This window comes from Macaca fascicularis, chromosome X (genome assembly GCF_037993035.2).
Source record: "Macaca fascicularis isolate 582-1 chromosome X, T2T-MFA8v1.1".
In the NCBI taxonomy this organism is placed as follows: domain Eukaryota; kingdom Metazoa; phylum Chordata; class Mammalia; order Primates; family Cercopithecidae; genus Macaca; species Macaca fascicularis.
The window spans coordinates 125,949,468-125,961,641 of NC_088395.1; the positions used below are offsets into that span (position 1 = coordinate 125,949,468).

The following is a 12,174-nucleotide window of genomic DNA, read 5'->3' on the forward strand; positions in this document are numbered from 1 at the left end:
CCCCACCAGACAACTGAACCTTCTGGTGCCTTAATCTTGGATTTCCCAGGTTCTGGAACTCTGAGAAATAAATGTATATTCTTTATAAGTCTCAAGTCTCAGTATCTTGTTATAGCAGTATAAATGGACTAAGACACAGCCTAAGTTGCCAACTTTCACCAAAATCAGCACTGTAATAAATATACATCTTTCCTAGAAAACAATCTGTGAAAAGATAAATTACTTCCTCTCAGCCTGAATTAAAACGTTTCCATTATATAGAAACAAATAATTGTAATCTGACTTCTGAACTTGGATTACAAAATAAAAGGTGTTGGAACTGATGTAAGAGGCCATCTGCTCTGGAACAACCATAATAGGATTCCATTTGTAAATCCCACTAAGGAATAAGCAGTTTCATCCATGGAACACAAATTTCCAGGATTCTCCATGTCCTTCTCTCCCTGGTATCCTTCTGATTACAAAAAATCCATCAGCCAATCTATTTTAGCCCATTCCTTTCTCACAGCTACAGATGGTTTCTCAGTAAGCAGGAGTTGAAACCCCTGAGCAGAAATACATTAGTTGAAGAGACGTGTAGGTGTAGATAATAAAGGTCGCCATTACAATCCTAAACAAGCCAGAAGGCCGGGCATGGTGGCTCACGCCTGTAATCCCAGCACTTTGGGAGGCCGAGGCGGGCAGGTCACTTGAGGTCAAGAGTTTGAGACCAACCTGGCCAACATGGTGAAACCCCATCTCTACTAAAAATACAAAAATTATCCGGGCATGGTGGCATATGCCTGTAGTCCCAGCTACTCAGGAGGCTGAGGCAGGAGAATTGCTTGAACCTGGGAGGTGGAGGTTGCAGTGAGCTGAGATTGTGCCACTGCATTCCAGCCCGGGCAACAGAGCAAGACTCCATCTCAAAAAAGAAAACAAAAACAAAAATAATCCAGACACCTCCTGTAATCATCCATCCTCTTCCCCTCTATTGCAGGTGTCTGTCACTGCTTTTTTTTTTTCTTTCTTTCTTTTTTTTTTTTTTTGAGACGGAGTCTCCTCTATTCCACGGTTGCCCAGGCTGGAGTGCAGTGGTTGGAATGCAGTGGCTGGAGTGCAGTGGTATGATCCCAACTTGCTACAACCTCCGCCTCCCGGGTTCAAGCAGTTCTCTGCCTCAGCCTCCCCGGTAGCTGGGATTACAGGCTCTCGTCACCACACCCTGCTAATTTTTGTATTTTTAGTAGAGACAGGGGTGTCACCATCTTGGCCAGGCTGGTCTTGAACTCCTGACCTCGTGATCCACTCGCCTCAGCCTCCCAAAGTGCTGGGATTACAGGTGTGAGCCACCGCGCCCAGCCCTGATCACTGTCTTAAGACACATAAACCCCCATTTTGACTGCTTTGAGCTTCCTTCCCTGCTTTTGCCTATAGGGGGAGTCGGTATGTAATGGAAAGACAGAAACTTGAAACCTGATGCAGCACCACTCCCATAAACTATCCCAAAAATCAGATCACTGAAAGTTCTTGACCCGAGAATTCTGCACCACCATGTGCTCTTGAGGAATGTTTACTAACGGATTGAAAGCGTAACTAGGAGTTCTCACTGGCCAATTCTGAGTAATGTGAGCACCAATATTATTAAAGACAGTAATGAATTATAAACCATTGAAAACTAGGGAGCCATAAGTCCACAGTGATACCAAATAGATAAATAAATGAGAGACAAGGGAGGGCCTTTGCAGGGAGGGGCTTTGCTTTCAGTCGAATACCATGTGCTGACTGGTAAATATGGAGGGAGTGCTGGAGTTGGAAAATCATCATTTTATATAGATTGGTCCAGGCAAACATTATCAATAGATGCTCAATCCAAGGATAAATTTTTGATGAGTAAGATATTTCCAGGAATTTAACAGTTTCTCTCCAAAGATTGTTTATTAGTAGCAATAAAAAAAAAAAAGTAATTATATCCTGGAGAAATTGGGCAACACCTTGACCCAAAATGAGAACATCCTATTTTAAAAATAGGACTTCAAAAATATCAATGTCATGAAAGACAAAGAAGGGCTATTCCAAACGAAAGGAGAGTAAAAAGACAGGGTACAATGCATAAACATAGACTAGATCCTGTACTGCAAGAAAAAAAATGGTATAAAGGATATTGTTTGATAGATTAGTGTTAGAATGTGAAATTTACCAAAGTTGATAACTGTCTGTGGTTATGTAAGAAAATATTATCTGTATATATGGTGTAGATACATATATATGGGGCACAAAAATGATAAAGCAATAGGGCAAAATGTTATCAACTGGTGAATTTGGGTCAAGAGTATGCGAGTATATGCTGCACTATTCTTTTTTTTTTGAGACAGTTTCACTCTTGATGCCCAGGCTGGAGTGCAATGGCGTGATCTCAGCTCACCGTAACCTCTGCCTCCTGGGTTCAAGCGATCCTCCTGCCTCAGCCTCCTGAGTAGCTGAGATTATAGGCATGCGCCACCACGCCTGGCTAATTTTGTATTTTTAGTAGAGACAGGGTTTCTCCATGTTAGTCGAACTCCTGACCTCAGGTGATCCTCCTGCCTCGGCCTCCCAAAGTGCTGGGATTACAGGCGTGAGCTACCATGCCCAACCAGGTTGTACTATTCTTGTAATTTAATTTCAAAATATATTGTTTGAAAAGTGCAATAGTGGGTCAGGCGCGGTGGTTCACGCCTGCAATCCTAGCATTTTGGGAGGCCAAGGTGGGCAGATCACGAGGTCAAGAGACCAAGACCATCCTGGCCAACATGGTGAAACCCGTCTCTACTAAAAATACAAAAATTAGCTGGGTATGTTGGCGCTTGCCTGTAGTCCTGGCTACTCGGGAGGCTGAGGCAGAAGAATCACTTGAACCTGAGAGGCAGAGGCTGCAATGAGAGATAGTGCCACTGCACTCCATCCTGGGCGACACAGCGTGACTCCATCTCAAAAAAAAAAAAAAAGTGCGATAGCTCCCGACATTGGTGAAGAATATAAATCTAGTGCAGTTGCACAATCTCAACTCACTGCAGCCTCCACCTCCTGGGTTCAAGCGATTCTCCTGCTTCAGCCTCCCAAGTAGCCGGGACTACAGGCGTGTGCCACCGCACCTGGCTGATTTTTTGTGTTTTTAGAAGAGACGGGTTTTCACTGTGTTGGCCAGGCTGGTCTTGAACTTGTGACCTCAAGTGATCCGCCTGCCTCAGCTTCCCAAAGTGCTGGCATTACAGGTGTGAACAACCATGCCCAGCCTCTAGCTACCTCTTAATCACTTATCTTGAGGTCACACTTTACTGGGACCTCTGGAGAGCTTATAAATGATGCCCCTACTCTTATGAAGTTTAACATCTCTTGAGGAGGGAAGTCCCCCAATAAGCAGCAGAGAAGATTATGTAAATTCAACTAGGGGCCGGACTCGGTGGCTCATGCCTATAATCTCAGCACCATGGGAGGCCGAGGTGGGTGGATCTCGAGCTCAGGAGTTGGAGACCAGCCTGGCAATTTGGCGAAATCTTGTCTCTACAAAAAAATACAAAACATAGCTGAGTGTGGTGGTGCGCACTTGTAGTCTTAGCTACTCAGGAGGTTGAGGTGGGAGGATCGCTTGAGCCCAGGAGGTAGTGGTGGCAGTGAGCCGTGATCATGCCACTGCATTCCAGCCTGGGCGATGGAGTGAGACAGTTTAAAAAAAAAAAAAAAAAGGTTCAACTGGGAAGTTTGAAAATGGAGAAGAGATCAGGAATCAGGATAGGTGGATGAGATCAAGGAAGTCTTCAAAGTAGGACCTGAGCCTTGAAGGTAGGATTTAAATCAGTAGAGGATATTTCAGACAGAGTCAATGAACAGTTTGTGTAACTCAGGGAGAGGTTTGTGCAGAGATGGAATAGACTGGACAGAGAACGAATATTGGGAAGTGTTGGCAAACATGGTTGAGTAGATACAAGGGGCCAGTCTGCAAGTTCCGCAAGGGCAGCATCTAACTAGATCTCATGAAAAAGATTTAATTAAGCCCGGGCGCAGTGGCTCACCCCTGTAATCCCAGCACTTTGGGAGGCCGAGGCGGGAGGATCATTTGAGGTCAGGGGTTAGAGACTAGCCTGGCCAACATGGCAAAATCCGTCTCTACTAATAATACAAAAATTAGCCGGGTGTGGTGGCGGGCCAGAGACTACAGGCCCGCGACACCAGGCTAGTTTTGGTTACGTTTCTTAATGGCTGGGAAAAAATTGCTGGGTGCAGTGGCTCACGACTATAATCCCAGCAGTTTGGGAGGCCGAGGTGGGTGAATTGCTTGAGCTCAAAAGTTCGAGACCAGCCTGGGCAACATGAGGAAACCTGTTTACAAAAGATACAAGAATTAGCGGGGCATTGGGGCGCGCTCCTGTAGTCCCAGCTACTTGGGAGGCTGAGGCAAGAGGATTGCTTGGGCCCAGGAGCTCGAGGCTGCAATGAGCTATGACTATGCCACTGCACTCCAGCCTGGATGAAGAGTGAGACCCTGTCTCCAAAAATAAAATAAAATAAAATAAAAATAAAAAGAATAATTCAGGATATGTGAAATTCAAATCATGCATCCATAAGTGAAGTTTTAGTGAGCAGAGCCATGCTCAACCTCTTACATATTATCTATGGCTGCTTTTGTGCTACAGTAACAGTTGAATAGTTGCAGAGATCATATGGCCTGCAAAGCCTAAAACATTTATCAGCTGGCGCTTTACAGAAGTTTGCAGCTGGGCACGGTGGCTCACGCCTATAATCCCAGCTCTTTGGGGGGCCGCGGTGGAAGGATCACTTGAGCCCAGGAGTTTAAGACCAGACTGAGCAACAGCCATACCCCAGTCTCTACTCACCCCCTCCAAAAAAAAAATTAAAAATAATCTGGGCGTGGTGGCACGAGCCTGTAGTCCCAGATACTCAGGAGGCTGAGGTGGGAGGATCGCCTGAGCTCAGGATTTCGAGGCTGCAGTAAGCTGTGATTGCACTACCACGTTCCAGCCTGAGCAACACAGTGAGATCCAGTCTCAAGGAAAAAAAAAAAAAAGTTTGCTCACTCCTGACCTAAAGTGATGGTTGTCCACATGGGGCGATTGTGCACAGGGAATATTTTGGCAATGCTTGGAAACATTTCTGGTTGTCACAACTGTGGAGGGTGGGGAGGGCATCCTACTGATATCTAGTTAGTAGAAGCCAGGGATGGTGCTAAATATTCTTTTTTTTTTGAGATGGAGTCTCGCTCTGTGGCCCAGGCTGGAGTGCAGTGGCGTGATGTTGGCTCACTGCAACCTCCGCTTCCCGGGGTCAAGCAATTCTCCTGCCTCAGCCTCCTGAGTAGCTGGAATTACAGGCACGTGCCACCACACCCAGCTAATTTTTGTATTTTTAGTAGAGACAGGGGTTCACCTTCTTGGTCAGGCTGGTCTCGAACTCCTGACCTGGTGATCCACCCACCTCAGCCTCCCAAAGTGCTGGGATTACAAGCGTGAGCCACCGCGCCCAACCCTAAATATTCTTTAATGCACATGACAGCTCTCCAGATGTCTGGTCCCAAATGTCCATAGTACTGTGGTTGAGAAACTCTGGATTATAGGACTCTAAGGTGAGTACTTTCTTTTTTTTTTTTTCTTTTTGAGACAGAGTTTTGCTCTGTTGCCCAGGTTGGAGTGCAATGGCACAATCTTGGCTCACTGCAACCTCCGCCTTCCAGGTTCAAGCAATTCTCCTGCCCCAGCTTCCCCAGCAGCTAGGATTACAGGTATGTGCCACCACCCCTGGCTAATTTTTGTATTTTTAGTAGAGACAGGGTTTCGCCATGTTGGCCAGGCTGGTCTCGAACTCCTGGCCTCAAGTGATCCACCTGCCTCGGCCTTCCAAAGCGCTAGGATTACAGGCGTGAGCCACCACGCCCTGCCAGATGAGTACTTTCTAGTACAGGGAAAACTCAGTCCTTAACAAGGGAGCCCATTGACTGAACGCCCAGGTCTTTAACTTACATTAGCTCAGGAAGCCTTCACAATGACCATGGTAAGGCAATCACTGATGTCCTCCTTTTCCGGAGACGTTTTATTAAATTTTTATTTTATTTATTTATTTTTGAGACAGAGTCTCACTCTGTCGCCCAGGCTGGAGTGCAATGGCGCGATTTCAGCTCACGGCAACCTCCGCCTCCCAGGTTCAAGCGATTCTCCTGCCTCATCCTCCGAAGTAGCTGGGATTACCGGCGTGCACTACCACACCCAGCTAATTTTGTATTTTTAGTGGAGACAGGGTTTCTCTAGGTCGGTCAGGCTGGTTTCGAACTCCTGACCTCAGGTGATCTGCCCGTCTTGCCCACAGCTCTCAAGTCTGTAGGACTCCAGGGCTTGTAATTTTCCATAACACCTCAGTGCCTGCCTCTGCTCAGTGACATCACAAACGTCACAGACGTATTGTCTCACTCGGTTGTCCCCTAGCGTGTGAGCTGCAGAGAGCCAGGCCTATATACGCAGAGCCAGGCCTATATACGTGGAATATACGTGGGTACTTTCTGAAGCCTCCAGGCCTCCGTAAGGAAAGGATGCGTGCCCTGATGTCCGCACCCTGGCCCTTAGGCAAGCAAAGTTGAGGAAAGTTTGTTTTCCTAAGGGCCACCAGAGTTCTTTAAAGTGACAACTCTCTCTCTTGCCCACTTTAATGCTTGGGAGGATGGGAGGCTCCGCTCTCTAGTAGACCCAGGACACAAAATACTCCCTAGTATCTATAGAATGCTTTTTGAGTGATGAAGAATAGTCATATCCATGAATTTGGGGGGATGCTCACATCACAGGAGTAAATGAGAGAAGACACGTGGTGCAAAGTTCTTTTCCTGCCAGAATTAAAACTCACCTGAATCTTGTTCCGTAGGCTCTGGCACTCTACTTTCTCCATCTAATATACTAGATGATAATCAGCTCAACTTAGTTAAATCCATGCTAATAAAGAAAAAGTAGAGGACTTCCTGCACACCTCCACCCCAGGTGGTGGGAATTTCAGGCCCAGATGGAAGAAAGTTAGAGGGGGCGGGCACAGGGGATGGCAACCCACCTAGGAAGATTTCATAGGCTGACGGTGCCTCCCTGAGCCCTTCAAATCACCCATTCAGAAGGCAGCCACCCACTCCTCCTCAGGCAAACCGTGGTGGGCCGCATCACCCAGTGACTTAAGATCAGACCACACAGCCATTCAGCATTTCTTTGAATTTTATTGAAAATTGACATGGACATTAGAAAGGTAGTAAGCTAAACAGTGCTGGTTCTGGGATGTTTCTCCTGGAGAATGAAAGCCCCAGAGGGGCAGTGACTGGTCACACCTTTGAGCAAAAAGAACAAAGGAGAAGAAAGGAAAAGCACACACAGATTCTGGAAAACATGCAAAGAGGCTCTCTCAAGAGACACTGAACAGCAGAATGGTGGTGATGATGGTAGGGATCTATGAGAATGAGCACACTCACATGGTATTTTGATGCAAGTTAAACCAATGAATTCAAGGCAGATTTACCAACATCAAAGCTCTCCCTCCAGATCCCAGGTTGAGCAGAAACCTCTCTCAAAACCCCAACTGGTCTCAGAAGGTGGAATGGAGTAATTTTGCCCTCACTAAGCTTAAACCCCCTCCCTTCTCTCCCTTCTCTCCCTTCTCCACCTGAGTGTTAGATAGTGGACACATTTTTCCCCTTTGCTGGAATCTATAGAAGGTCTGTAAATGCTGAAGAAGATAAAAATGTCACTTGACTTTCTCTTCCATATTCAGAAATATTTTAACAGTGGCCGTAGACAGTCAACCCATCGAACCAGAGAAATGTTTAAAAGAAAAACACAAAACGCAAACAAAACCTTGTGAACAGAACAGTACTTCCACACCCACAGCTGAAGTGTCCTGCCCCAGTCACTTACACTTGGGTGAGTGGTCCTGTAGTTGTTTCTCTGAGGTTACATTTGGTCCATTTTCCAGCTCTGATGGTTCTTTTCCTGCCTTGTTAGTTAGGACAAGACACTTCCATTTAAAATACCATGTGAGTCGGGAAGAGAGCTTCTTGCCTGGACACAGGGACACATGAACACTTGTTGGGTGGTGTGGCGTATGTGTGTGTGCTTGCAGTTTGAGGGGAGAGGGAATTGGTTGATTTCTGATTTGAGACAATATGGAACCCTAACTCTTCTATAATGGCAGTCTTCTCCTTTAGACTTAGTGCAGCTGCTGAAGACAAGATTAAAAAAAGCTGGAGAGGGAGAGAGAAAGAGAAAGAAAACATGAGATTAGCCAAAGAAAGAGGACATTCAAAGTAAGACAGGGGGAGGGGAATGGGCAGTACTGAGGTAGCACAGATTATAGTTTGAGAAGACAGGTTAGAAATGGGGGTCACTGTTGGGCCATCACCACAGGGAAATCTGCTGAGAAGGTTTTAAGAACACCACACACCAGTTTAAAGCTTCTTGTTTTAATTAAAAACAAGCACATTATTAACAGCCACATGTGAATGCCAAATGATTAAAACATAAAAACAAAAACAAGAGCCATCTACACTGCAGCTAGGGAAAGCAAACTTCTTGGCTTAGGAGAAGTGAGGGATGTGTGTACGTGTGTGTGTGTGTGTGTGTATTTCAGAAAAGCCACTCCAGTCTGGGAAAATAAAAGCACAGACCATTGCTAATGACTGGTTTTGTTTCACCAGAAGTAAACAGAGTACTTAGGGTATTTTTTTTTTAAATAGTAACAGTTGTACTAATTTTTTGTTGTTGTTGTTGAGACGGAGTCTCACTCTGTCGCCCAGGCTGGAGTGCAGTGGCCGGATCTCAGCTCACTGCAAGCTCCGCCTCCTGGGTTTACGCCATTCTCCTGCCTCAGCCTCCAGAGTAGCTGGGATTACAGGCGCCCACCACCTCACCTGGCTAGTTTTTTTGTATTTTTTTAGTAGAGATGGGGTTTCACTGTGTTAGCCAGAATGGTCTCGATCTCCTGACCTCGTGATCCGCCCCTCTCGGCCTCCCAAAGTGCTGGGATTACAGGCTTGAGCCACCGCGCCCGGCCTAGTTGTACTAATTAAAACACCTTTTCATTGAAGAAGGAAAAAATCTTTCTGTCTACAGTGAATAAAGCCACCCAATGAAATACCCATTTTAATGGGCTTGATCAACTTTTTATGTTCACTCATGGGTTTGATTTTTGTTTACCAAACTTCCCTGATTATAATGGTCACCTAGGGCACCTGTTACACACAGTCTCCTGGACCCCGTTCCAGCCTTGCAGCATCACTGGGTTAAGGAGCTGGCCCAGCATGCCTTCATTTTGCCAGCCCTCACCCAATCCATCTTCAGATGTTTTTCTGTGGGAAAAAACCTCGAGGGTCTTCTAATACTAACTATTCAGTTACTCTGAACATCAAAAGGCCTCGTATCCAGGAACGTATATAAACAGACTGAATCCCTTTGTGAAATGGATTGGGAGTCAGGAGGCATGAAAATTAGTCTGGCTTCTGCCTGGAAACAGCACTGGGACCTTGCTCAAGTCCCTTCCCTTCTCTGGGCCTTCATTTCCCCTTACGGAGTAACTAGGTTATATCGTCTTACTGACTAAAATGTCTCCCTTAATATAAAACTCCTCTTTAGTTTCTGAAGGTCTCTCCAAGGCTGTGTGGGTCTAATACTTTCGAAGTATTCAGAGCTTCTCAAGCCTTAAGTAGTTAATCTGTACAGAAATGCAAATGAGGGCGCCTCCGGTTTGTAATGCAAATAATTACCGGGCGGCGGGGTCAGGGGTGGTAATTACCAGTTGGTTTTTTAAGCGTGAATTTCTGGGAAAGCAGCTCTGAAGCTGGACATAGAATCATCAAAGTTGCAAATACGAAGCCTTTCCCAGGGAGACCTGACAGGCCTAACTCAGCATCTCTCTGAGCTACTGGCTGAGTATCTGAGCAGATTTTTTGTTGTTGTTGTTGGTTTGTTTCTACCTCCAAGCATATGGTCTTCAAAACAATACTCCACCGTAACTTGAATTTTCCCAAGAAACTGGCTTGTGCTTTGGCAGCATCACCTTTATACTTGCTCTGGTCACTCACCAATCAGTAGAGCACCAGACGGTACACAGCAAACCTACACTTTTGCTTTGCCAACAAAAAAAAGGAAGTACGTGCATATGTTTGCTTTTCATTTTTTTCTTTTTGCTTCCTACTATGATCTATAATCGAAGCGAGAAATCCCCTTCCCCTTCTCAATACTTCAAAAAGGCCTGGAAATTTGGCATAACCTTGTTTGACTGTGTGCTTTGAAAGTAAGTGATCAAAAAAAGAAACTCTAAAAAAAAAAAAAAAAATAGAAGGTGGTCATGGTCAGTGCCAGTGGGGCTGGGAGGCAGGAGCAAGTTGCGGAACTCAAAAAGAGGTGAGCTTGAAGTACATGGCAGGGTAGGGGTGGGGGGCCTGGCTGCCTGGCACCCCAAAGGAAAGCTGTCAGTTAAAATAGAAACCTCGGCTTAAAAGGCTAAATGGAGTCCAGTCCAGCTGTAGCGGGGAATACTATTCAGTACACAGCCATGGATTACTGCAAAGGAAGGGCAGAGAGACGGCACGTTAGCCACAGATCATTGCCAGGTCAACTCCCTCTCTCACACTGTCACTGGCCAAACACCAAAGGCCACTGTGCCTCATAACCCTAACAAGGGAGGGCTCTCTACTTCACAGAGGTTCCCAAAGCCACTATCAGATGGGACCCATGATAAAAACTAGGGCTGGAATATTTTTAAACTCTCAACTCCTTAAATTGGAAAGCAAGTCAAGGGCCTTCCAAGGCGTAACACCTCTTTTCTTCTCTCCAGCCGATAGTCTCATCTCTTCTTATTGAGGGATGCATGCAAAATGCATGTTAAAAATCATCATGACGTTCACCAAATGAACTACAAGACTCATCAGAGCAAACCCCCAAACACTTGATTCTTTTGACAGCTCAGTTTTCCAGTCTACAAAGTGGGATTTATTATTCCTGCTACTGGCCTCACCCTACTGGGACAGTGTGGAGCCCTTCCGGAAATTACCCCTGAGATGCTGAAATACCTCACAAGAAGAACTCAGTAAGGCTATCATTCAAGACTCTAGGCTGGTAATAATATGTAGGTTTATTCTCCCTTTTGCATCTGTGGGATACCCAGAGTTAGAGAGAGGGGAAACGTCTGCTATTTTCTCCAGCAGTTGTGTTTTATGGGAAGGGCTTGGTGTAAATAAATGCGTTTACAGATTTTGAGCACAGCTTGAGTGCAGTTACTTCGAGTGAAGGAAAACTGGAAAGGGCTGGACTCAAAGGTTAGACGGAAAAGGCGCCAAAGGCTCTCCTTTTGAAACTCTCTAAGAAGTGGCTGCGGCTCCTGAGGATGAGGGTGGGGTGGGCCAGGGAAGACTAGTGACTGGGATACAGGAGACCAAGGGGGCAGCTGTGCTTATTGGTGCTTACCCAGCCATGGTGGATGCAAATACCTCAGGGAAAACTAACAGCAACCAGAACTGGAACAGGGGAGCTGCTGGGGAAGAGTAGCAGATGGGCCCCCTGACCATGTCACACCTCTGGCAAAGATGTGGGGGAAGACAGGGGGGATGGCTGGGGGTGCTGGGAGGGGGACTGGGATGCAGGATGCATCTGCGAGCCACATGACTGTTGGCTTCTTGACCAGCGGCCAGACATCGCCCTCAGATTCTCAGGTTTCTATAAACCTTGGCAGGAAGAGAGGAGAGGGCCTGGGTTGGACTGTATGCCCCCCAGGCATGTTAAGGGGGAAGTTAGAGAAAGGGAGGCCCAGCTCTGTTGCGCAGGAAAAGGGTGTCTACAGGAAGCCCAAACTGAAAATGAAAAGAGAAGCTGAGTTAATGAATGGATAGATTAATGTACCAAAAAAAAAAAAGAAAAAAAAAGAAAAAAATAGTCAGAAGAAAATTAAGTCATGAGGACTAATGGCTAAATTAGAATTTAGCTATGTTAGATGGTCTTAAGGTCTTATTGCATTGGCTCCAGGGAACATGCTTTCTAATACACTCCACACACACTCCCACATGATGGCAGCAGTGGCATTAGCCAGCAAAATAATGATCAACAACCACAAAAATACATTTTATCTCTTTTTTTTTTTTTGAGATGGAGTTTCAGTCTTTCACCCAGGCTGGAGTGCAGTGGCACG

The 12,174-nt window shown here is 45.9% G+C and overlaps 1 protein-coding gene across 14 annotated transcripts in view; it reads right to left on the reverse strand.

Annotated features, from left to right (window-relative positions):
- Positions 1 to 7,199: 7,199 nt before the first annotated feature.
- The window catches only part of SEPTIN6 (septin 6), a 79,853-nt gene continuing 74,878 nt past the window's right edge, over positions 7,200 to 12,174 (reverse strand). For 6 of the 14 annotated variants that reach the window (XR_012430269.1, XR_012430272.1, XR_012430273.1 and 3 more), the window contains one exon: positions 7,200 to 8,236. Coding sequence is in view for 6 of the 14 variants with exons in the window: in XM_045384128.2 (XP_045240063.1) it covers positions 7,998 to 8,236 (239 nt within the window). In the remaining 8 variants the exon portion in view is untranslated. Of the gene's footprint in view, positions 11,840 to 12,174 lie in introns of all 14 variants that reach the window. The other 8 variants (XR_012430271.1, XM_015444039.3, XM_045384130.2 and 5 more) reach the window with 4 other exon arrangements.